Below are 25,366 nucleotides of genomic sequence, written 5' to 3' on the forward strand. Positions count from 1 at the left end.
CAGCCAGCATGTGAGCACTGGTCATGCCCCTGTGGCGTGGCCCAGCTGATAAAACGGACGAGCAGGAGGAGCGCTGTGCAAGACGAAACACCCAACCTCAGGTTATCCACATTACTTATACGCTGTGAGTGATTTGATCTGCTTTCTAACTTTACATGCTCCTTGCATGGAAGTTTGTGCTTATGTCAGGCAGGCAATGTGCTTGAATAGTCGGGAAATGTTGTGACCCTCTAACCCCCGTCTGCTTCAAAAAGTGTTTGATTAACTCATCAGCTTCAGCTGGAACATGTCAAGTTTTGGTGTCAGCCAATCACAAGGCACCGTGAGGAAGCGACGTGAGTAAAAGCATGTTGCAAGCAGAGTAGGAGGGTACAGGAAGCGTAGGCGTGCACAGTTGGCTTGAGAAACTTTGTTGTTCCTGTTTTGACCTTTGTTTCATGTGTGCACGTTTTGCTTCAGATTGATTACTGTGGTTAAGGCTCCTGCTCAATGATGATCTCATCTGGTTTTATTTTATTAGTTTAATTTTTGTTTTAGTCTTTGAAGATGGCACTGATTCTGGTTGCCATTGTGCTTGCTGCCATGCCTTCAGCCTACTGCTATCCTGCTACCTTGCAAGACTTGGCTGGGGGTAAGTATTATGTCACTATGTCGCAGACATTTTCAAGTTCTTGATAAGATTTGTTGTGTTTTCCCTGATAGCTAACAGGACATCCATTAAGTTCCTAGCATTGGGAGACTGGGGAGGTATGCCTTACCCCCCCTACATGACTGTGGTGCAGAGGGCCACTGCTCATGAGATGACTAAAGTAGCACAGCAGATGGGAGCAGACTTTGTTCTGGCCCTTGGTGATAACTTCTACTTTAAAGGTGTGGACAGAGTGGATTCTCCAAGATTTAAGGTCAGGCCAGGAGATAGCTGACACACTGACAATTGCTGAATTGGAGAAGATTTTCTACCCAGTTGGTGGTTCTGATTTTGTTGTCATCTGAATTTATTAAAAAAAAACAAAAAAAAAAAAAACAGGACACCTTTGAAGCTGTGTACACAGGAAAGTCCCTCAATGTCCCCTGGTACGTTCTAGCTGGCAATCACGACCATGCGGGGAATGTCCAAGCCCAGATTGAATACACACAAAAATCTGCAAGATGGTAAGAAAATTGTTCCAAGGCTACAAATTTTATATTTTATCTATCATAGTATGTTTGTAATGTGGAGGGGAAATCAATTGCAGCCTGACTGTTCTGGTTGTTTTGCCCCAGAACACTTCAGTTGTGATAATTTCAATGACTCTGATGAATGAGAACATTCACAAACACAAATTTAAAAGAAATAATCGTGCTTATTGGTTCCATCTTGTGAAATTGACTGAAATTTCCATTGAACTGTCCTTAATTCCCTTAGTGTCCAACTGATTAGCAGGACTTGCCATGTAAAGTTTCTATAAACCCAACCTGAGTACCGTTGATAATGATCAGTCAGTGTATATGAAACATTGAAAAACTACAGTACTTCATCTGTCTTATGCTCTTGTTTTAACATGGACATTCTCTTCCAAGTGTTGTCGTCATAAGACAATACAGATCGTTTCATTACAGAACTTGAACTGAAATCCAAGATGGGCAGCAATGCAGTACAACAGTATTATTTTTCCGGACATGTCACTTGTTGCCAGGCAGGGTAGATTGGGCTCAATTTAAAATTGAAAGGATGAATCAGTGTAAGTTCAGTCAGTACATGTACAGATTGTTAATTTTGCAGTTGACCCACTGCTAGTCTGTACTGAATCTAAAATGAGAGCAAAGAAATGCAGGATCTGGTGGGTCACGAGCTCTACGAATTATTATATTATGTTAGTTATTGATTTTAAAATGAGAATTTGCAAGTTGCATCTGCCTTCACACAATTTAAGTTTAAAAATGGTAGTATCAATTTTGTTCGACACCTATCAATATTCCTAACATTTCGATGCACTGCAATATTCATTAATTTAAATTAGTTTTATTGTATTTAATTAAAACACTGGTATGGAGAAAAGTATAGAAATTGACATAACTGTACATTTCTATGTAATGCTTGGATGTTCTTCCGATCTCTAAATTGAAATCTGTCTGCTTTGGTTAGACTAAAATCAAAAGTGATCCTTGAGCACCCCTGGGTTAAACACTGACCTTTAAACTCATTCTGTGCCAGCCAGCCCTGTCAGTTAACCAGTGAATGAGTCAAGTTGTTTGGTGGTTGGTGACTAAGGATTGTTGTTTATTAGGAACTTCCCTTCCTACTACTATGAGCTGGACTTCCGCATCCCTAAAACGGACAAGACGCTGACTATCATCATGCTTGACACCGTGAAGCTGTGTGGGAACTCTCTCGACTTTGTGGACGAGAAGCCCAAAGCCCCCTTGAGTGCAGTGGATGCCAACCGACAGGTGACGTGGCTGGAGGAGAGACTGGCTCAGTCAAAGGCTGATTTCCTCCTCGTGGCCGGTCACTACCCGGTTTGGTCAGTGTCTGAACACGGGCCCACTGATTGTCTCCTGCAGAGGGTTCGCCCACTGCTGCTCAAATACAACACCACAGCCTACTTCTGCGGCCATGACCACAATCTGCAGGTAAGCTCCTGTAAAATCAATTTCAAAAGTCATTCCTGATTTCAAACCCCATTTCCTTCCTTGTAGTACATTTCAGAGTCTGGGGTGGGCTACGTAGTGAGCGGTGCTGGAAACTTCCTGGATCCGGATGTGCGCCACTGGAACCGTGTCCCCAAAGGTTCCGTGAAGTTCTTCACTGGCCAGGCGTCCACTCTCGGAGGCTTTGCTCATGCAGAAGTCACAAAGAGCAAGATGATACTCACCTTCTACCAGGCTAAGGGCACTTCTCTCTTTCGCACAGTGCTCTCACCAAGGAATGGCAAATAGATGACATAGGAGCTTTACCATTTGTGTCCAAATTTAGCATGGTTTAATCTTTTTAGAAATATTTAAAAATATAATTTTATAGAATGTTGTGCAGGGGGCTGATCTTGGTCTGAAGAGATGAGGGGAACCCTGAATTGAACTGAAATAAAATGGCCTTTGCCGCTGCAAGGGTTCTTTCTGTATTCATGAAAATTGTGAATAATTACCACTGCTGAACTGTTTTGACTGTAAACAAACTTACATTCTACTGTCAGTGACACAAATGACTCAGGCAACTTATGTGCTTTCTGTAAAAGGGAACTCAAGATAATGGTGAATTCACCTGCTACCATCTAATCAGGTGAGGATTTGTATCGTGAAAGCCTTGTACTGTATGTACTTAAAAAAAAAAAAAAAAAAAAAAAAAAAAAAGTGTGCATCAATTATGACTGACTTAAGTTGTATTCTGATATTCTATACATAGGTGGCATGTAAGCAGATTTGGCTCTTTCTACTTTTACTTTAGTAGAAATCCTAAAATGAGCTGAGAAGCATTTTGTTTGTACATTTATGGTTCCATCCATATCATTTACAAGCAATTCAATGAGCTGCCGTTGTTGTTTCCTCCCCAATTTGTCAAACAGTGTTTGTCATTCCCTTTTGTTTGGTTGGTGCCAATTAAATTGATGTAGGGTAAGGTCCTAAATTAAGATGAGCCTGTTTAACACTCATATGTCTGCTGGTACTGATGTTTGTTTTGGTGTTATAGCACTTCAGTCGGAAGGATTGTGGTGGAGTTGATCTCTACCTAATGGTTGCACTTGCAGACAGTCTGCGTCCTTTAGCAAAATGGCTATTGTTAGTCACTTGTATGAATAAATACCAATTTTGACAAAACTTGATCTTGTCACTGTGTGCTTGCATATACACGACTCACACAAAAAAATAGGATATTCAGCTTATGGGTGAAATTTTATGATGAACCTGAAATGCACTAACCTTTACAAATGAATTTAATTTGACTCCTAAATTTATGAATGCGTGTTCAATGCTCCAGTACGGTAGTACTTTTTGCGCAACTTGTTCTCTAGCAAGGAGTTGAATGGCAAGATTCACAGCAGGTGTTTGAGCCATGAAGTGACCAATACATTTCCAAGGACATCCAGCTCAATGCCATTTTTGTGACTCTTCCAGTCTCCTTTGCAACCTGCTACGCTGTGACACTAAACTCAGTGGCCACTTCCCTCTGAGAACATTCAGTTTGAAGCCTCGCGATGGTGAGGTACTGTTGTTGAGTGTCGTCTAGTAAGTCTCATGTCAAAGTGTGAACAGCATAACGAAGAGGACTGTTTACATTAAACGGACCAGGAAATTTACAGTGCTTTTGCCACAGTCCAAACACAAACTTCAAATGTTTTGTGAGGTTTTATGATCGACCAATGCAAAGTAGCACACACTTTTATAGTGGAACAGAAATGATTTGTGGTTTTCAAAATTTTAAGCAAATAAAAATCGGAAAAATGTCGTGCATTTGTATTCAGCCCCCCTTGCCTCAATACTTTGTAGAGACACCTTTCGCTGCAATTACAGCTACAAGTCTTTTGGGGTATGTCTCCACCAGCTTTGCACATCTCGGTGCTGAAATGTTTGCACATTCTATGTAAAATAGTTCAAGCTCAGCCAGATTGTATGGTGAGTATCTGTGAACAGCAACTTTCAAGGCCTTCCACAGATGCTCAATGGGATTTAGGTCTGCACTTTGACTGGGCCATTCTAACACATTCTTTGATCTAAACCATCTCCATGTAGCTCTGGCTTTATGTTTGGGGTCATTTTCTCAAGTCTTTTGCAACCTCTGACAGGTTTTCTTCCAGGATTTCCCTGTATTTAACCTGATCCATCTTTCCATCAACTCAGACCAGTTTCCCTCTCCCTGCTGAAGAAAAGCATCCCCACAGCATGATGTTCCCACCACCATGTCTCACAATGGGGATAGTGTGTTCAGGGTGATGAGCAGTTAGTTTTCCACCACACACAGCGCCTTGCATTTAGTACATTCTTCCTCTCTTGCAGTGTCCCCTACATGGCTTTTGGCAAACTGAAAATGGGACGACTTATGCCTTTTTCTCAACAATGCCTTTCTTCTTGCCACTCTGCCATAAAGCCCAGATAAGTGGAGTGTATGACTTAATTGTCCTGTGGACAGATTTTCCCACCTGAGCCGTGGCTTTCTGCACCTCCTCCAGAGATGACCATGGGGCTCTTGGGTGCTTCTCTGATCAGTCCTCTCCTTATTTGCTTTATCAGTTTTGTGGTGGATGGCCTTCTGTTGGTAGATTTTCAGTTGTACCATACTTTTTCCCATTTTTGGATGGAACGGGTCTCTTTGAGATGTTCAAAGCTTGGGATGTTTTTTTTTTTTTTTGTAATTTAAAAAAAAAAATGTTTTACATTTTTTTTTTTTTTATATATATATAGAACCTAACACTGCTTTAAACTTTATCCCTGTAAGTTCCTTGGTGTTCACTAGTGTTCTCTAACAAATCACTGAGGCCTTCACAGCACGGGTGTAGTTATACTGAGATTAAAGTACACATAGGTAGACTCTATTTATTACTAATTAGGTGACTGTATCGGAGTACAGGGGCGAAATACAAATGCATCGTCTTTAGTTACCAAGTACGTCAAAAACGCAGGAGGAATTTGTCCCCGGTAGTTGGAGTCGCTCTACTGTAGTACGACGACAGACAGCCACTGTGACAAAATATAATTTTAGGACATAAAAACACACTACGGGGAATCATTCAGCAATGAAAGGTTACCAGTAATGCTGATACACTGACAGTTGTGTAAATGATGCTGAGTCCCCAAGCAATTTAGAGCAGTTTGAAGTGACTAATAATATAATAATAATCTTTTACAGTGCTTGGTGCCTCAACAGCTCCTGTGGCAGGCCGTGCTTCCTCAGAAGACACAGGAAGTACATCCTCTGCTGGGCTTTTTTGAGGATGGAGATGATGTTGGTCTTCCACGTCAGGTCCTGAGAGACTCGAGTTCCTGGGAAAGCCTCGACGATTGACACAGGCCAGTTGGACAGCGTGAGGAATAGCTGTGGCGAAGGACGCCTCCTGAAGTCCACGATCATCTCTACGGTCTTGAGCGTTTTCAGCTCCAGGTTGTGTTGGCCGCAAATGTGATGCAATAACTAAACAACACCACTTTGGGAATTGCACCCAAAAAGTTTAACCTAGACATAAGAGTTTGATTTACTAATGAGCATGAGACAGTGTTCATTACAATTTTTTTTTACAAAAGTTTATTTAATAAATTAATCCTAAAATCAATCACATTAAACTGGCAAGGGGCCCCTTTTTTCAGTAGCTGGGGCTCATTGATGGAGGTGAAGGCCTCTTATGGTGCGGGTAATCTTAAATCAAACTAGACAAAAACACACCCAAATTGCACATGGAAATCACACACACATGCCCACAAGCCCACAAACCCACAAACGGGAGTACAACACCCAAAAAAGGGAAACCATCACCCATGCATCAGCACCACCACCATAGAGCTCAGCACTGAAGAGTACGGAGAGAGAGGGGGGGGAAGTCATTAGAGAGGTAAAAAAAAAAAATATATATATATATATATATATGTATATATATATATATATATATACAAAGTACCAACATCTATATAAAATAAACTGACTGAAATGAATTTAAAAAACAGTTAAGTTAAAAAAAATGTATCTAAAATTTACCTAAATATTTGAAAACAAACAGTTCTAAAAGATTAAATGGAAATGTATCTAAAAGTTAAATACAACTGAACTGTACTTTACAAACTACTGGATTAAAAAGAAGTTAAATGCACTGCAACATTACACACAGTTTGAAAGTTCAATTCAGTGATTCTTTCGCGTACCATAAGCGGGAGCCTGCATTCTACGGGTGGTACTCGTGCCACACTTTGAGAATCACTGGCAGGGGTGTCGAACTTGTAAGAGGACAACTGTCTCAGGGCCCGGAGCCTTTTGGGGTGCCATGGCTCTCCAGCATACATTCAAGGTAACAAAATGTGAAAACGTTCAAGGGGTATGAATACTTCTTCAAGGCAGGTCGATTCATGAATCAAGCACCTGTCCTGAATGTTGCCATCCAGCTCTTTGGTTGAGAGCATCAAGTTGTGCAAAACTATTGAAACATTGAACAGGACATTGTGCATTGTGAAATGAAGTTACCCTAGAGGGCATTTTAGGTTCATCCTGACATTTCACCCAAAAACCAAATATCCTTTTGTGAGTAGTGTATAATACAGTACAATTTAATTTCACTCGGTGCATTATTCAGGATATCATTAAGTGGCTTGTTTTAAATAAGGCCTGGATGTCTTTCATGGTCTCTGCTTGCCTCCACCTGGCATGCCATCTGAGGATTGGGCAGATTGGCAGACTCAAACAGGATAAACTTAGTCCACCAATGGCTGTTCACTTGAGGGAGAACAGGCTTAATTTATAGTACTTTACCCCTTCGTTTGCTGCCACTGAATTTGAATTTAGGTATTTCCAGCTATTTCATTCACAGGTTCAGTCAAAAGATCACTTTCATCTGTAGTGGTGTTATTCTGATATTTCTTTATCTTTCTCTTGTCTTTACTGCAGCTTTAATGATTGTTGAACGATCCGATCAGAGTGGGTTAAAAGCCTGTTGGTGCCATGCCTGGCAGGGTCAGCCAGATATCTGGTTAGGCTGTCAAGTGTGAATAATGGAGAGGTGAAGATCACTTAATCCCCACTGATGTAAGGCCCTAACTATACAGTATATGACTCACGAAAGTCTCAACTCACCTCTCACTGCTGAGCACACACTTTTATCTCTCTACATTCCTTGCTGTCAATATGAGGCTGCCTTATAATGTTTAACTCCTACATGTTGACTATTGTATATCGATTGCATTCAAGACACTTTATCTATGTACTGTAGGTCTACCTAAACAGGTTGGGTTCAGATAGAGACAGGCGGGGTTGAGAACAATGCAAGGGTGCTTTCAGGGGGATTGGTGGTGATTCTAAGGGCCACTGACTGATTGGGGCCCTGGAAAGTTTATTTTTAGTTTGCTGCATTAACATGGAGATGGAGGATTTTTTTCCATGTCACTAAATCCCTCGCAGCACACCTGGAAACATGCTCAATACAATAACAATAGCAGAAGCAGTGTATAAACATGTAACGACCGGCATGTGCGCAGACATTCTCGAGGGCAGGTGCTCAAGCCCCCAAAAAAGGCCTTTCTGTCTTGTCTGCTCCAGCTTCCTGGATGTTGTCCCTTTCTCTCTTCATTGTGACAAGATGACAATTTAATGTCAGTAAAAAGCTAGACAATTTGAAATCATGGATTTCATTAGTACAACGCCTTGTATAGGTTTCATGAAAGGCCGTATACAAGATAAATAAGAACTATGCTAGCATAGATGCTTGACGAGTGTTGTCTGACACGAGGCACTCAAAAGACGCTTTACAATTTGATGCATCAATCATTCACACCCTGGTGGTAAGCTACTTGTGTAGCCACAGCTGCCGTGGGGCAGTCTGACGGAATGTCAGTCTCTGCCCTGCCCGCCTCTGTATATTGATACGTAAACGGTGACATTTGGTACATGGACCTTCAGCAGGGACTGATACTTAATGACACCAACTAAATGCACCCCCTAAGACTACCTAACGTTACAATTATAGGAATCATCAATACTATACAAAAGTGTAATATACCAGCATGCTACTGTGCCTGATGCATAATCAGGAGCAGTACAGAATCCATATTTATCTGACAACGTGACAAAAACATAACATAACATTTCAATAAGATGAATCATACTCTGCAGAAATGATTATGAAATCTATTCCTGTCTTCAGATTGCTACCGATGTGACTTGCTAGTCGAACTGGGCTTGCTCTGAACAACCAATAAGAAGATGGAAAAATACTAACGTTATTGTGGGCCAGCTAGCTGAACCTCTGATGTGAATTTGAAATCAGATTGGAAAAGTACTCCAGTCAATTATAATTTAAGTTACATTGTCCACCACTACTAATTTTGAAGGCCCTTGTCAGGCTGAAATCTGATTGGACAAAACCAATGTAACATACGTTTATGTACATGCACTGTAAATTGTGTGGCCAAGAGAAACACTATGAATCAGAATCAGAATCAGAATCATCTTTATTTTCCAAGTAAATGAAGAGATTTAGGAATAAATGAATACAATTTCATGGGACAAATATTAGAATTTAGGTTATAAACGTGGGTCTCCTGAGAATGTTAAGACCAGCATAGAAGGCCTCGCTGGCCCTAACAGGTCACCACTACGCAATAATTGGGGGTTTCTGGGCCTGTGTTTGACTGGCGACCAGTCCAGGGTGTAGTCTACCTATCACCCAGAGTTGGCTGGGATAGGAGAACCCTGGTCCTCAGAACTATGGGGCAGATGTGCTAACCAGTCGAACACCGTGCCGCTGTTAACATCATGTTTTGAAAAAATATATTGTCTTGTTATATTAGTGGAGCTAGAGCAAGGTGTTAACTATGAAATGGGTCCTGGCTGGCAGAAGTTCTTGTCTGTCTGAGGTGTCCCTAAAAATTATCAAAGCAGAATAATCAAAACAACCTTTGACCGAATAAGTGCGTAAAGTGCATCATGTCCAAATGCCCTCCGATGTTTTAATTCCACAGCTCAAAAATAATAAAATGGTGCCGTATTAAGGCTAAACTGCTCTTCTAATCTTCTCTGCCTAATCTCTATATCCCTCACTTAATATAGACAGCCATGTTGGTGCAATGCGCAGTGTGACCTTGAAGAGTATTTATTCCACTGAGTAAACGTGACAGAAACGTGAATACAGGAATAGAAGGTATGATGTCATTGTTTGTATGTATGTGATTTCACAGCATCTATGTGGTCTTTGCATCCTATCAAATGAACTTTGGGTGTTATACAAATAAATGAAGTAGGCTACCACCAGGAAGACAAGGGGACCTTTAAGTTCCTACACCACAGACATGGTATGCACCATAATTGATCAAAATGTTATTTTCAGAACAATCGGTGCATTTCCACCATTTCTGCCTGTTCCTAGTCAGCATAATCTACTGTTCCATAAAAGGTATCACCTTGTTACCTTGTCACCTTGTGCTAAGCGCTGACCTGGTCTAATTGAAATAACTCCACCCTATTAGCTGTTAAATCAGGGTGAGCAGTCTTTGAAACGGATATGCTGTACACTTGGCATGAAACTGCACCAGTCGTCATGCGATTACCACTTCCGGCTCATGGCTCCACCCACGCCTTCGTGGACTCGCACCCACCAGTCGGGCAATCTGAGCATTGTCTCATTCATTGTTAGCTTGGCAGCAGTCTTCCACTCACTTGGCTGACCAACACATAAAAATAGTCACCAAAATTGGTTCAAAAATTACATTTGATTTTTTTTTTTATAATGATACTGTATGTAGCCCTCTCCACCATAAAAATACACAACATGGGTGAACTTTATCTTAGTCTGTTTTTGTTTTTTTTATTACCTTTATTGGACAGAAGAAGCAAATGTGTATCCGTAGAGTTAAACAAATATATACAGCAAAAATACACTCAAGACATCTTAATCAGTGGCATGCAATGGTGTGCACACTACTTTGATGATGCCCCTCGAAAACCAATTGTCAATGGACACCGCTTGTCTTAACGTTGCACTGAACCAGTCTGTTATTCAGTCAAATTACGACATTAAATGTCATAATGTTTTCTAAATTGAAGCGATACCATATATAGCCAATGACAAACTTGATCTGTGGTCAACAGACAAGCAACTTTGATCTAATCTAATCTGCCACATTTCGCCAGCACGATACAATAAGGTGCCAACACGGTTCTTCTAAAATATGAATAAATCTTCAGCCTTCATCCCTGCATATTTCCTGGCTCATGCACGAATAGCATGTCTTGATATAGTTTGCACAGAGCTAACATGCGATCACCACTTAAAAGTAAATGGGATAAGGGATATAGTGGCTGGACATTCACTTGGGGTTCAGTCCAGTATAGAAGAAAAGGGAAGAAAGACATTGCTTCATGCATCACTCTCCTTTGGGATTGGCTGATTGCAGGATGGGCTGCCACTGGTAAGGTTGGTGGGGAAAAAGGAGGGTATGTACGGAATGACCCCTATCAGCGGGCTGGTCATTGGAGTCTCTGCAGAAGGCGTCATGGGGATGATGACGTCGTCCTTGTCCCACACGTGGAAGGCATTAGGGTGTGAGTGGCTGAGGGCAGGGGGCATTTGTAGTGGGCTGAGCCCCTCCATCATGCCATCTTTTTTCACATCCTCATCTACTGGACCCAGCAAACAGTCTGTGGACGGATAACAAATGACAGGCGATGACGGAAAACTACGGATGGCACGGAACATTAAACAGTGAAGCGTCTAAGGTTGAACACAATTTTGAATGCTGTCCAACCTCCCAATTGTTTGGATTTCCAAATAATTTTCAATAATTGTCGCCATGACCGTCGGAGCTTACTGCTTTCAGTGTGAATACTTCAAAATGCTAAACACATGCTAAATAATTTTTTTCATGCTCACTGAACTGAGATCTCAGAGGATAACAGCAGTTTTGTGGTGTATACTTTTTATTGACGTTTTGATGGAATTCAGATTTATGTTTGACTTTAGAGGTTCTGCTGCAGTCTACAGGCAAGGTAGGCCTATGTCAGCTAGGTCAGGAAAAAGGCATTGTAGATGAAGAATATCCATGCAAACATCCATCCATTTTTCTATTCTGCTCATCTTGTTCAGGGAAGTGGGGAGTCTATCTTGGCTGACTTTGAGCAGAAGGCAGACTATACTCTGAGACACATCAGTGGTTGGAAGTAATGAAGTACAAATACTTTGTTACTGTGCTTGGGTAGATTATTCAGGTATCCGTACTTGAGTATTTCAATTTTGGATGACTTTTACTCCCTAAATTTTAAAACAAATATTTGTACTTTTTACTCCTTCCTGTGTCAAAATAGGCTTGTTACTTCTTTTAATCTCTACCGATGATGACACGATGTAAAAAAGACGTGAATAGAGAGAGGTAAAGTCATTAAGCGTACATATTTTGATTGACTGATTGTTAGCAATCTTTTCGGCAGAAAAAAAAAAACCATGGAAATCTGCTGCAACATGAACCGGGGAAACATGAAATGGCAACAGATTCGGAGAAGCAAGATATTCTCCATCCATGGCCTTATTTAGGAGAATTGTCTGGATGTTGTCGCATTTTTTAAATGTTAATGAGAAAGTACCGTCAATATTTTTTTGCACCAGTTACAAACAGTTAGGTTGGAGTCAAATAAAGAGCCTTATTGGTACATGATGTGCAGATTGAAACAGAAATGGATGTCATGATGAGAACTTTTGAGTTTGAGTGAGACATATTACCTGTAATATCCAGCAAAAGGTCTTTGATGAGATGACCCACAATAGCGTAAGCCACAGCGACCACAACCATGGCGGCCATGAACACATAAAAAACAGACTTAGGTAGCTGGATGAGGTCCCTTGAAGGAGGCTTGTACTCCTCATATAGTGGCTCCATATTTTGGACCAGAAACTCGAAGGAATGTCCCCCTTCTTCTGTATTGTCAAAACTGTCCATATTCCCAGAGTTATTTCAAAGTTATTTCAACAAATTCCTAATTAATCTTGCAGCTCATGAATGCCTAAAAAAGATCTTTAGTCAATGTTAAAATACGGGAAAGACAAATTAAACTCCCCTCTCCGGAATGGATTTTGGCATTAGATGGCAGTTAAGGTGTTTCTTCAAAATGTTTTTCACGAACAGGTTTTCTCATTATTGCTCTTCATCCTGTACCAAAAAGAAAAGACATTATATTTTCTGTCTCTGCCCCATGTGTCCTCTACACTGGAATAATCCAGACAGCAACCAACTAACCAACACCCCCTCCACACACACACACAGAGAGCGAGAGAGAGTCAGAGCGAGAGGAAGGACTGGATTATAGTGGCAATCAGCAAACCCCTCTTCCCTTCTCATTCCACAGCACACAGATTAGCCCACTTTATCCACCACAGACAATAATCTGCCCGTACTGTGAGAGTCACAGAAAAAGTAGTAACATAATCATCATTTTTATAAGCAATCTCGTTTGAGGTTTTTGATGTGGATATAACGGAACATTGATAATGCCTCAGACAGTTAGTCACACAAAGAAAGATATGAATATGAAGAATACTGTATTATTTATTATTAGTATCATAAATCCTGAGAAAGTGTGACTTTCAGACAGAACATTGAAGTGGTTAAAAAGAACGTCTCATGTGAGCACGCGCGCGCACACGTAACCATCCTTCCATTATTTATGATGCTGATATCCTGTTCAGGGTCGCGGGCCTGATTTCAGCCGAGAAGCGAACTACATCCCGGACTGGTCACCGGTCAGTCGCAGGGCATAGAGATAAACAACCGTTCACTCTCACATTCATTGAATGGGAACTGAACCCACCTGCCTGCACCGAAATCAGGCAATTGATGTACCACGACACCATCAGTGACGCATATTATACATATCTATTATATAAAATATACTATAGAGAATTGTAATTCAGTAGTTACATTTAAAAAAAAAAGCAAATATCGCAGATGATTTACAGGATATATCCTGTATAAAATAGAATAGTTATTAGAATTAGAATGATTAGAATTAGAATATTTCCTGATTGTATTTTTTTTATATATAATTTTGATCCTTTAGTTTACAGCAAACGAAAACACAACGATTAAATCTCAAGAGATTAGAATATTACAATAAAAAATGATTAATTATAGAAATTAGGAAGAATCATTCTGAAAATAATGTTCCTAATGAATCTTTTAGATTAGAATTTGAATATTTCCTGATTGTATTTTTAAAAATATATAATTTGGATCCTTTAGTACCTAATAGCCATTATTCAAAAACTGTGTTTTAAAAAAAAAACTGTTCTTGACGAAAGACAAAACGACCAACACAACAGAAACGACTGTTACTCGTAGTACTGTATCGGGTATGCATTTAGCAGCTAGCACGTAAGTCATAATTTCGTATTCATTGGCCTTATGAACACTGATGTAAAGGCACTTTCATTCATCTTTATGTATTTTTTAAAATTACATTATTTGTACATATTGTGTGTTTCCACGTACAACGTGTACTTAAAAGAGTACACGTTTGAAGCTAAACGATTGAGCTAGCATAGCATCTCGCTCGAGTTAGCGTCCGAGACCCAACAATTAGGTGGATTATTTCCGGCTGATAACGTTTAAAACTCTGGGAATTGTCGTTGCAGGTGTCGATTTATCAAAGCCATTACTCGACTCCAAATCACAGTCTGAAGGACCACAATGGACTTTTTCTTTGAAGAAGAATCAGACTCAAACCCCAACCAGAACGAAGGACGTGATAAGGACCCACGTATGGTACAAAGTTCCATTTTTTTTTTTTTTTTTTGGGTGGGGGGGTCATTATCAGTAGTAAACTGTACTGTAGATGTTAGAATATAATAACGCTGCTGACTTCCTATGTTCATCGTACAAATGTTGTACTGTCTCTGGTTCTAGTTACAAGTAGAAAACGCAGAGGCCATTTTGAGCAGGGATGATGACGTTGAAGAGAATTTCAGGTATTACCACCTTTTCGCTCCACACGCTTTGGATGTGTTCCCTCATTACTAAACTCCCTATCACTATATAGGGATTTTTATCCAGTGGACGGAAGTAAATAGGAAAAAAGACAATTGCTGTCAAAAAAGAGGCTGTGTTCGAAATTACACCCTCTCCACGATATATTAGTGCCCTATAATGAGTTGGCTATTTTATAGTACTGTTCGAATGTGTTCTGAGCATCTAGATATAGGTTATCCCCTATTATATAGTGCCCTCAATTGCAATACATCTTGAAAAGTAGTGAATGATTTCACTACTCACTCGAAAATTAAATATCCCTTGATGCATTGGGCCAGTACAGAATAAAAAATAATTTTCTATTTCTTGGATATTGATGGATTTTCAGAACGAGACAAATTATTAAGTAGTGGTGCTAAAATATCATAAATATAAGTAAAGCAACACTGAGGGACATAAAGCGCTTTATCTCTATGTAGTTTGTAAAATACACTCAGTTTAAAACATAATTTCACAAAATGAAGAAGGGCTCGATGATGGAATTGTAGACAGTGGGACAGGAAGCTAAAACAAAAGCAGTACCAGACATTTTAATTAATGATTAGGGGTGAAGAACCACAATTAATTTTGATGTGACAAAAAAATATTTTTAACCAGTTTATTTGACACATACAGTACTTTTACAGTAGTTTTAGAACAGTTCAAGTTCATTGAATTTCTCAATGTAATAGGGAAGAGCTTTCTTAAGAACATCTAAATATTGTAAGAAAAAAATTCCACAAAGCTGTTATAGCTGCGAAAAATGGGTCCTTTTAATGAGTCAAAAGTTTTGAATACATTTTGGTTTAAAGATTTGATTCCTACGGAGCCCCCCTGGTGCCAAGGTATGAGAAAAATAAAATTCATTTTCTCATACCTTGGCACCAGGGGGGCTCCGTAGATTCCATTATCTTTTTGAATCTTTTTAATTCTTGCTCTCAGAGTACAATGAGACATTGAACTGCAAGATTTTTAATACAAGACTGAGGCGTTCCAAAACCTTTGACTGGTAGTGTATTTATATTGAAATGAACTTTAAGGCTACTGTCTGCTCAGCTGTTAGAAAAGAACTGCCTTTTTAAAGTTGTGTGTTTTGGTTATCCAGGTGAAATTCATCAACAGGTTAATTGAATTTGCTGTGGAATCATTTACAAGGCGCTGGATACACAAAAGGAGAGATGCCATCAGCTTTCTGCACTTAAGCCCCATTGAAGCCAGGGATAAGACACACTTTTAGTTTAGTCTCTTTTCTGATTGCCACGTTTTGCTTGCAGCTCAAACGACATCAGCAGAAGAGTTCAGGAACTAGTGGAGAAGATTCACGACCGCCGCACCAATGACCAGAAAGAAATTGAAAGCTTTCAGCAGATTATCGTGGATAAGGTATTTTTAATAATAAAAAAAAAAAAGTCATCTTTTGTAGTTGACCTGGAAACCTAATGAAGGCCCTGCCAAAGGTTACAGAGGTGTGCCAGCAAATGAAGCAGGACATGTACAATGTCTATGAAGAGAACAGCAGTGAGATGCAGGTGAAGCTGCTGGAGTTGACCGATGTGCTGGAAACGTGCACCAGGCTCCACACCGAGCTTCTGAAAGCCAGCCATGTGCTGGCCAGCCTTCAAGAGGGCCTCACCGTCAGTTGCACAGCAGAACCCATGTCAGAGTAGATCAGATTTATGTTCACAAAGTGATTGTTTCACTCAAGTTCTTGCTTCCGCTTTTCAGAGATGGTGTTATAGACTTGTATTTCAGTCTAAGTCATAGAGCCCACTAACATTTTTTTGCCCCACTTTTAGTTCCCGTTTCATTATAAGTATTGTGTTAGCAGAGTTCAGTGCAAAAATTAATGAGACCACACCATGTAGGATAGCAGTTTTATTGGTGCTTTTCACAAGAACATCTCAGCCATCCTCATTTTGCATCATTTAAAGTTGTATTAAAACATGACAAAATAAAACGCAACTCTTAATTTATAATGAAAACAACATGCAACCCCCCCCCCCCCCCCAAATAAACTACAGTATTTGTGTTCTGGCATTATAACTGGAAAATACTTTATAAAGTACCTAACTTGAACCCAATGCGGTTGTGTATTGCATAGCAGAAACAAATGAACGTGAATACAGCGTGTCCCAAAAATTACCATATTCTTCCTTTATCCCATTTTGTTTTTGGTATCATTCCAACAGACAGGAGACCATCAGCATTTGGCAGCTTAGGCTTTGCAGTTTTTGCAAGCATGTCATTCATTCCATTGCCCATGGCTGGGCATTTGATATTGGAGCCGTGTTGGAAAAGTGCTGCCCACCATTAAGTTTTTCCCATCTCCACCTTCACTTCAGAGCCAGTTTAAGCTTCATGGTGTCACACTGCTCCAACACATTGTACAATGTATGCTATACATGGCACGTTTCTCTAAACAGCATCTGTTTAGCAACGCTGCTCCAGTGTCACTTGGTACTATGCTTACAAAAATGGCAAAGCCGAAGCTGTCAAATGCTGACGGCCTCATGTCTGTTCGAATGATACCTGAAATGAAAAAGAACCCCCCCACCCCCCAAAAAAGTGTGTTGTCACTTTTGGGACACCCTGTATTCATAATATAATCCACAAACTAAAACACCTGCAAAGATGATAATAAAGTGCTCCAGTTTCTACATCTAATATTCCCTTGTAAATATTCTCATTCAACCTCTCAAAACTACTTTTCAACTGTAAAAGATTGAAGTCCAGTAATAGCTCTGCCCAGGATCAAGGCGTGGATATCATGGGTTCCTAGCGATGGACAAAACATAATTACAGAACAACGCGTTTAACACCAGACAATAAACATCCAGTAGTAAAACACACTGCTGACCTCTAGTGGTGGATGGACATAGCTGCGGTTAATAGGATAGTAATGTACTATATTTCCTCACAGTCACTCATTACTAACTACAGAGCGGGACAGATATCCATTTATTTTAGGGAGGAAGCCATTTTATAATGTAATAATCCATTAATTAAACATTTCTACCACTTATCCTGTTCAGGGTCACTGGTCAGCTCCCAGCTGATTTATGGCGAGAAACAGGTTACACCTTGGACTGGTCGCCAGTCAACATGGGGCACATTTTATAATAATTATTTGAATAATATTAGTAGAATAATGTATCGGATACTGCGATTAGCTGGCGACCAGTTCAGGGTGTACCCCGCCTCTCACCTGAAGATAGCTGGGATAGGCTCCAGCATGCCCGCGACCCTAGTTAGGATAAGTGGTACAGAAAATGGATGATAGATGTATAGGATACAATCTATGTGTCAAGTGAAACCAGTGTTTCAAAATAAACTATGGAGAAATGGAACCTTGGCAAACTGCACAGAGGAAGGCCGGGTGGAAATAATCTGAAGGCACTCAGCTTCGTGGAACAAAACACTACCAAGCGACCACTGAGACAATTGGACCTCTAAGCGCACGAAGTAAGTAATCATGTTATTCATATATACATACATTCACACTTATTACCTGTTTGTTCTTCTTGAGGTTAAAATCAACTGTCCATTTGAGGGATATTATGTGCTTTCACTGAGTCTTGTGTGTGTGTGTGTAATCAGTAAGTGACTTACCTTCATACGTGTTAACAGCCTCAAGGTTCATGACGTGGCGGATGATGTGGTATTCATCTGCGATTCCATTCCCTCCCAGCATGTCTCTGGCTTGTCTTGCTATATCTAAAGCTTTGCCACAGCTATTCCTCTTCAGCATGGAAATCATTTCTGGAGCTGCTCTATTTGGATGACAACAAGAGCATATTGGGAAGTGGCTTTTAAAAAAGCTTGCCGTATGATCAACATGAGATAACTAGAATTTACACCGATCTGAACGGTATCGGACAATAATTAGCATTTTATGCTGATCGGCTTTAATGTCATAATTCGCCGATGGCTCCGCAAAAGACATTTACTCCACATCGCTGTCTTGTACAGTATATTTGAATCCAAAAGCTAGTTTATTTTTAGCCTTGTTCGCGTGTCTTTGACGTAGTACTGTAAATATCTGACTGCCAATAAAGTTATTTTAAAAAAAACATGTCAGCGATGTGGGACAAGACAACACGTAATGCCTGGATCAGACTACAAGACAAATTTGTTCTTTCACGATTGCACTATGTCAGACTACTGCAATAAAATCTTGTAATCTTGCATTCCGTTACCACCTTGGTCTTTTACGATCACTGGGCTTTATCTGGTCAACTCGAACGCGACCGGATACACTCGTTACCTTGGCGACGACGACGACGACAATGGATCGTGCATGTATTGTGTTGGTCAAAAAAGAATAAAAAAAACAAAAACAAAAAAAAACAGAATGGGGAAAAGCGTGTGGTGGTGCTAGTCACCGAAGATTTTCATTCAAGGATTGCTTAAGGTATGCTCACGTACTTTACAACGATAAGGCTCGGAAGCAGGCAACAAAGCATAACGTAGCCTAGTAACGGTTGTACGTAAATATGCCGCCGTTCTGTCGAATCATGCTCTAAAGTTTCGGTATGTGTGAAGTAATTTAATTACAGTAAGTTAGCACCCATTATTTCTGTCATGTAATGTTGGTTTGGCCTGACTGATTACGATACATGACCTGACGAGAATATATTTGAAGATACTCATTATACAGTACACAAGTATATACAGTAAATGAACAAGTCCTTTAAATAGACACATTGCTCCATCTTGTGATCGGATCGCTGATCGGTTATCGTTTTTTTAAACTCGCTGATCAGTGATCGGCCCCCAAAATCCTGATTGTGGAAAGGCTCGAGATAACTTACTTCTTCTCATCAATAAGTCTTCCCAGGGACAAACACGACTGTAGCCCAATGGTAATCTCTGTCAACATGTCAGCCATCTTCTTCTGCATAAGTTGATTCCTCGCCAGTGGCACTCCAAATTGTATTCTGATCGGAGCACAATATTTCACATTAAAATAATGTTAGGAGTGATGAAAGTAAAGACAAGGCCCACAATTATTCCTCAAATTCATGATATTAGAATTCATAACACTTTGGAATACAGTTCTTCAGTCTCACTTGTGGTTTAAAGATACCACAAGAATAAGCGGCAAAAAGTATGAAACTACAAATGCTTGAAAACTGACTATGAAGTGTATTGGAACCACACTTGAAGTTCCTACTCAAATACTTGGGCCAAATCGATGTACCTTTACCCTTCATCGAGATGCACTAATCTGATGTCACACAACAATGGCTGTGCCCACAATAACACAAAAATATTATGAAAGTTTTTCATCCATATTTATCAGTCATACGCAAGAGATGGGCGGCGTGGTGACAAACTGGTTAGCACCATCTGCCTCACAGTTCTGAGGACCGGGGTTCAAATCCCAGCATTGCCTGTGTGGAGTTTGCATGTTTTCCCCATGGCTGCGTGGGTTTTCTCCAGTTTCCTCCCACATCCCAAAAACATGCATGGTAGGTTAATTGAAGACACTAAATTGCCCTGTAGGTGTGAATGTGAGTGCGACTGTGTTTATGTGCTCTGCGATTGGCTGGCGACCAGTTCAGGGTGTACCCCGCCTCTCACCCGAAGATAGCTGGATAGGCTCCAGTTAACCAGTTGGCCACTGTGCTGCCTGAAAATGTTATGAAACGTCCCAAAGGTGAGGATGTTTGTCTGATGTAATTTCCAACTACAACTCTTTAAATAAATAATAAATCACTAACATACTGTTTGCATCTAATTGTATCTATCGTTTTCTTTTTTTTGGCCAATTAAAACCCATGAAAACTTGATTTTTAATTTCTCGTTATTTACTGGATTTAAGATACAATTTGGGTAAAATGGGTTCCATTCTAGACGCAACACTACCAGATTACATAATTTTTCCATTTTTGGACAAGGGAGCAATTTCATGTAATGTTCTTCTTTAAATAGGCGTGTAATGCCTCACTTGCAGACCAATGGAGGCATTGAATGACAGAAGAGACCCTCTGGTGACCATGGAGAAGGATTACATTCTAATTTAAAAAGTGGACTTCTTACTGTAGAAAGGCTGTATTAGTAGCAATAGAAGACAAAAAGGCTGTACTGGGAATTTATTTTTAAGTTTTTTTTTTTTTTTTTTTAACAACCTGCCCAAAAATGGCCACAAACAAGCTGAAAAGCTAGTAAAATCAAACAAGGCCTTATGGTTAACGAGAGCTGCACCTAACGGAAAACCTTTTAGTTTTTCAGTTCCAGAAGGTAATACCATTTTGCTCATCCCGAGTTCTGTTCTAAATGTGCAAAACATGTTCCTCTCTTTTGCACACACAAAAATATTACCAGTAGACTCAACTGACAAATGGCTAATAACAACTATAGCGTCTTTCAAGGAAACCAAGACGTTTTTGGTTAGGTTCAGTTTCAATGGTTAAATTAATGTTATTCAGCTGGAATACATAAAGCACAAGTACTTATTGTGGACACTGAGTGACAACAAGTACCTGTCCAGAGTGTACTGTCTAGCAGCGTGGAAACAGAATTCCGCTGCTCCCAGAGCTCCCCAGGCGATGCCATACCGAGCATTGTTGAGGCAGCCAAAGGGGCCCTGGTGACAAGGGTAAACACTCACTGGTCATTTCATTAGGTACAACTGCACAAGTATTATAGCTGACTGTCAATCAATTCTGTACAATAGGATATTGTGAAGACAGAGTTTTTGCTCTTGCATTGGATCTCATTAGATTGTGCAGGTAAATGAGCCTATCATTTCGGAGATGAGCTAATTTAACATAAATGAGAAGAAGTACTTACAGCCAGACCAGAGACATTTGGAAGCAGGTTCTCTTGAGGAACTTCTACTTCGTCCATCAGGATCATGCCAGTGGCGGAGGCCCTCAGTGAGAACTTGCCCTCTATCTTCGGTGTAGCGAAACCCTTCATTCCACGCTCTAGGATGAAGCCACGTACCTTTCCATCTTCACACCTGGCCCAGACCACTGCGATGTCTGCTACAGGGGAATTGGTGATCCTAGAAGAAGAACATGAGCAAGACCACATCTATTGATTAGCATTAAGGAGTTCACTGAGAGCTTGACACTTTGTAAGGAGCAAAATAAGCAACAGTTGGTAAGATTCCACCAGACAAATATAAAATAGATTACCACAATATATCAATTGCTGTACTGTATATGCTCATGTTTTGAATAATAAGGTTAGTTTAATTCAAACTTAAGTGTTTTTAGATGGATCAATGTTCCTGTCAACCCACCATGTTTTGGCTCCACTGACAGTGAAGGTACCACTGGATGGGTTGTACATAGCCTTGGTCTCCATACTGCTGGGATCACTGCCATGGTTGGGTTCTGTCAAGCCAAAACAGCCCAGGATTTCTCCGCAAGCTGGAATATATGCACAATGCATAGAGGTAAGAATACTTATAAAGTGTTCTAGTTTATCCACACATGTCCTCACCAAGCCTGGGTAGGTATTTCTCCTTCTGAGCCTCTGTGCCATAAGCATTAATGGGATGCATGACCAGTGAAGACTGTACGCTCATGACTGAGCGATAGCCACTGTCCACTCTTTCCACCTCTCTGGCAATCAAGCCATATGCCACATAACTTGTTCCCGCACAGCCGTAACCTGCAGGGTGGGCGCAGAAGGCGGAATGAACATGGAAACATACAAGAGATGGCTATGCGTGGAGTATTTTTGTGTACCTTTGATCGTGGGGCCTAGGACGCCCAACTCTCCCATCTCCGAGACAATCTCACGGTGGAAATCTGTAACATGTTTAAGACGGAATCAATTGGGTTAACACTGATTTGATATGATGTTAAAGGGAACATATGGAAAATTCCCTTTTGAATGGCTTAAAGGGGACATATTTTGCCAAACCAACTTTTTCTAGTATTTGGGATGTTATATTGGCTCTGTGATGCCTCAGTATACATGTGAAATCTGAATTAAAATAGTCCACGCATTCCTGAGTTCCAGATGATTTTCTGCTGAGGCCTGAAATCAGGTCATTCGAATTACTCAAGCTTATCTACATTACTAGCGAACATAACAAACGTGTGCTCTCACGAGTGGGTCTTCTCCACGGAGACAACCAATCAGGCAAAAGTGGGTGGAGCCAAATATGGACAAAGCAGATACAAAACTGGGTCAAACAGACTGTCAGAGGTGTTTTTTCTGGACACTCGTATGAAAAAAAAGTTTTTTTTTTTTTTTTTTTAACATTAATAGAGCATCTTCTTTCAAGTAATGAAGGATCCAGACAAGTGCAGTTACAGGTTGAACAGATGTAATTACTGCTAAAAACAACAACAAAATGTACACGTTTGCAGGACGCCATTTCTAAGGAGTCAACAAGTACAACGTTCTGCAAGAGCGTATCGCTTGCCATGATGTCCGCTAGCCAGAAGCTGAGCAGCACTGCAATTGTTTACGGACTACATTTCTGGTGAGACCACTTGACAGTTACAATATGGCACCAGCACCCCCTCCAAGGACTCCAAAAAGGATGGGTACTCTGAACTGCTGTTTGGTGCATTGGCACAAATAACAGTCAGGACCCGTCCCCCCACCCGAAGGCAGAGGGAGGCTACCCTCTCGTCCACCGGGGTGAACCCCACCGTACAGGCGCCGAGCCGGCGGGCAATAACTATACCCACACCTGCTTGGCGCCTCTCACCGTGGGCAACTCCAGAATGAAAGAGAGTCCACCCCCTCTCAAGAGGACCGGTACCAGAGCACAAGCTCTGTGTGGAGGCGAGCCCGACTATATCTAGTCGGAACTTCTCAACCTCACACACCAGCTCGGGCTCCTTCCCTGCCAGAGAGGTGACATTCCACGTCCCTAGAGCCAGCTTCTGTAGCCGGGGATCGGATCGCCAAGGTCTCCGCCTTCGGCCACGGCCCATCTCGCACTGCACCCGACCCCTATGGCCCCCACGGGTGGTGAGACATGGGAAGGGGGACCCACGTTACCCTTTCGGGCTGTGCTGATGCCGGCCACCAGGCGCTCGCCTTCGAGGCCCACCTCCAGGCCTGGCTCCAGAGGGGGGCCTCGGTGACCTGCGTCCGGGAAAGGGAAAACTGAGTCCATAGTTTGTCGTCATCATAAGGGGTATTTTGTCTACTACACTCACCGATGGTCACAAGCTGTGGGTCGTGACCAAAAGAACAAGATCCCGGATACAAGCGGCCGAAATGAGTTTCTTCCGCAGGGTGTCCGGGCTCTCCCTTAGAGATAGGGTGAGAAGCTCGGTCATCCGGGAGGATCTCAGAGTAGAGGGTTAGGGTTTGCCGCTGCTCCTCCACATCGAGAGGAGCCAGATGAGGTGGCTGGGGCATCTGATTGCCTCCCAGACACCTCCCTGGTGAGGTGCTGCGGGCACATCCCACCAGGAGGAGACCCCGGGGACGACCCAGGACACGCTGGAGAGACTACATTCTTCGGCTGGCCTGGGAACGCCTCGGAATCCCCCCGGAAGAGCTGGATGAAGTGGCTGGGGAGAGGGAAGTCTGGGTGTCCCGGCTAAAGCTACTGCCCCCGCGACTCGACCTCGGATAAGCGGTAGAAAATGGATGGACGGATGGATGGATGAAAACGCACAATACGTCTTCTTTTAGGATCTGTGTTTTTCTCACGCTCGTGTCTGTTGGCCATGACGATGCGGGGCATGAGTTTTTCCTGGCAGTAGTCACGGAAGGAGTCCCGGATCATCACCTCCTCCTCTGTCAGCTGACCCTCCAAGTCCAGAGCGTCTCGCCAGTTGAATGGCACCTTGGCTGAGGGTCAAAACATATGCGGGCTCACCTGTTATGTCACGGTCACATGCAGTAAAAGAACAAAGACAACACGTTGAACTCCTTCAAGTCTTACGTACATCCCTTGGCAGCCTTTTTGACTTCTTCAGCATCTATTGGGAAAATATCCAAACACTTCACTTTAAATGTGTCCAATGCATCTTTTTTTCAAACTATTTTGTATTGTGAAAAAAATTGACTACTTTACCCTTAATTTTGCGGGTGGAAGCAGGAGCTGTACTCTGGGCTCGGCACGCAGTGAAAGCTGAACATTTTGGGGCGCTAGACAGTAGACGAGTGACACTTCTCAGAGCCATATTGCACTGACAGGCAGAAAAACAAATACAAGGGCGTTATTTTACTAGTCTACAACAAATAATACACCGTAAGAAATGACTGAAATAATCTCATTAGACAAACAAAGCATGTCACAGTAAGAACACGATGGCCTTCATTGCTGTCAAGCGCAAATAACGATAACTCATGTTGCCAGGTTTACTTTACCGTTTTCTCCTCGACGAGTTTATTAGTTACAGTATTCTGTTGAGTATTTGTCCCAGACGCGTACTACAGAAGTTTGGTAAGTAATGTTCACTTTGGGTTACGTCACCAGTTGTGTCACGTCCTAAAATGGGCGCACTACTCCGCCATGACAGGTGATGATATTCGCGACAGGGCGTTAAGAAATCACGTTGATTTAGGCTAGAATGTAAGCCGTGGGGGGGGGGGTAAAACACAGAAGATGCGGGTACCATTTACCTGCTACACCCCGAGTGCAGTGTTGTGTCGTGCATCGGGTCCTGCTGCAACGATCGGGATGTCCACAGGGTTTTCCACACTCAAAATGGCGAATTCGGCCTACCGTGTGGTAGGTCTGAGTCGAGGAGACGAGGGAGTGGGTCCATTC

At 41.5% G+C, this 25,366-nt stretch overlaps 3 protein-coding genes across 7 annotated transcripts; 2 read left to right on the top strand and 1 right to left on the bottom strand.

Annotated features, from left to right (window-relative positions):
- Positions 1–343: 343 nt before the first annotated feature.
- On the top strand, positions 344–3,795 carry acp5a (acid phosphatase 5a, tartrate resistant). 2 transcript variants are annotated; one of them, XM_061769677.1, is made up of 5 exons: positions 344–631; positions 680–902; positions 1,028–1,152; positions 2,268–2,613; positions 2,680–3,795. In XM_061769677.1, the coding sequence occupies exons 2-5, from the start codon at positions 750–752 to the stop codon at positions 2,917–2,919; spliced, it is 864 nt and encodes a 287-aa protein (XP_061625661.1). In that variant the 5' UTR covers positions 344–631; positions 680–749; the 3' UTR covers positions 2,920–3,795. The 2 variants fall into 2 exon arrangements, with proteins under 2 accessions (XP_061625661.1, XP_061625660.1); XM_061769676.1 differs by having other exon boundaries at positions 703–902.
- Positions 3,796–5,830: 2,035 nt separating this feature from the next.
- On the top strand, positions 5,831–16,672 carry syce2 (synaptonemal complex central element protein 2). Of its 3 annotated transcripts, none has more exons than XM_061769681.1 (5): positions 5,831–6,073; positions 14,289–14,418; positions 14,560–14,621; positions 15,936–16,044; positions 16,119–16,672. In XM_061769681.1, exons 2-5 carry the CDS (start codon positions 14,344–14,346, stop codon positions 16,326–16,328), a joined length of 456 nt encoding a protein of 151 aa, XP_061625665.1. In that variant the 5' UTR covers positions 5,831–6,073; positions 14,289–14,343; the 3' UTR covers positions 16,329–16,672. The 3 variants fall into 3 exon arrangements, with proteins under 3 accessions (XP_061625665.1, XP_061625666.1, XP_061625664.1); XM_061769682.1 differs by lacking the exon at positions 5,831–6,073 and adding an exon at positions 11,249–11,383; XM_061769680.1 differs by lacking the exon at positions 5,831–6,073 and adding an exon at positions 13,900–14,028.
- Positions 16,522–25,359, bottom strand: LOC133476379 (glutaryl-CoA dehydrogenase, mitochondrial-like). 2 transcript variants are annotated; one of them, XM_061769679.1, is made up of 12 exons: positions 25,219–25,359; positions 24,668–24,782; positions 24,540–24,572; positions 24,301–24,441; positions 22,365–22,427; positions 22,117–22,287; positions 21,914–22,043; positions 21,457–21,673; positions 21,147–21,250; positions 19,473–19,598; positions 18,271–18,431; positions 16,522–17,436 (listed from the first exon to the last, which is right to left on the bottom strand). In XM_061769679.1, exons 2-12 carry the CDS (start codon positions 24,774–24,776, stop codon positions 17,363–17,365), a joined length of 1,329 nt encoding a protein of 442 aa, XP_061625663.1. In that variant the 5' UTR covers positions 24,777–24,782; positions 25,219–25,359; the 3' UTR covers positions 16,522–17,362. The 2 variants fall into 2 exon arrangements, with proteins under 2 accessions (XP_061625663.1, XP_061625662.1); XM_061769678.1 differs by lacking the exon at positions 25,219–25,359 and adding an exon at positions 24,964–25,114.
- Between the last annotated feature and the right edge of the window lie 7 nt (positions 25,360–25,366).

This window comes from Phyllopteryx taeniolatus, chromosome 4, assembly GCF_024500385.1.
Source record: "Phyllopteryx taeniolatus isolate TA_2022b chromosome 4, UOR_Ptae_1.2, whole genome shotgun sequence".
Classification (NCBI taxonomy): domain Eukaryota; kingdom Metazoa; phylum Chordata; class Actinopteri; order Syngnathiformes; family Syngnathidae; genus Phyllopteryx; species Phyllopteryx taeniolatus.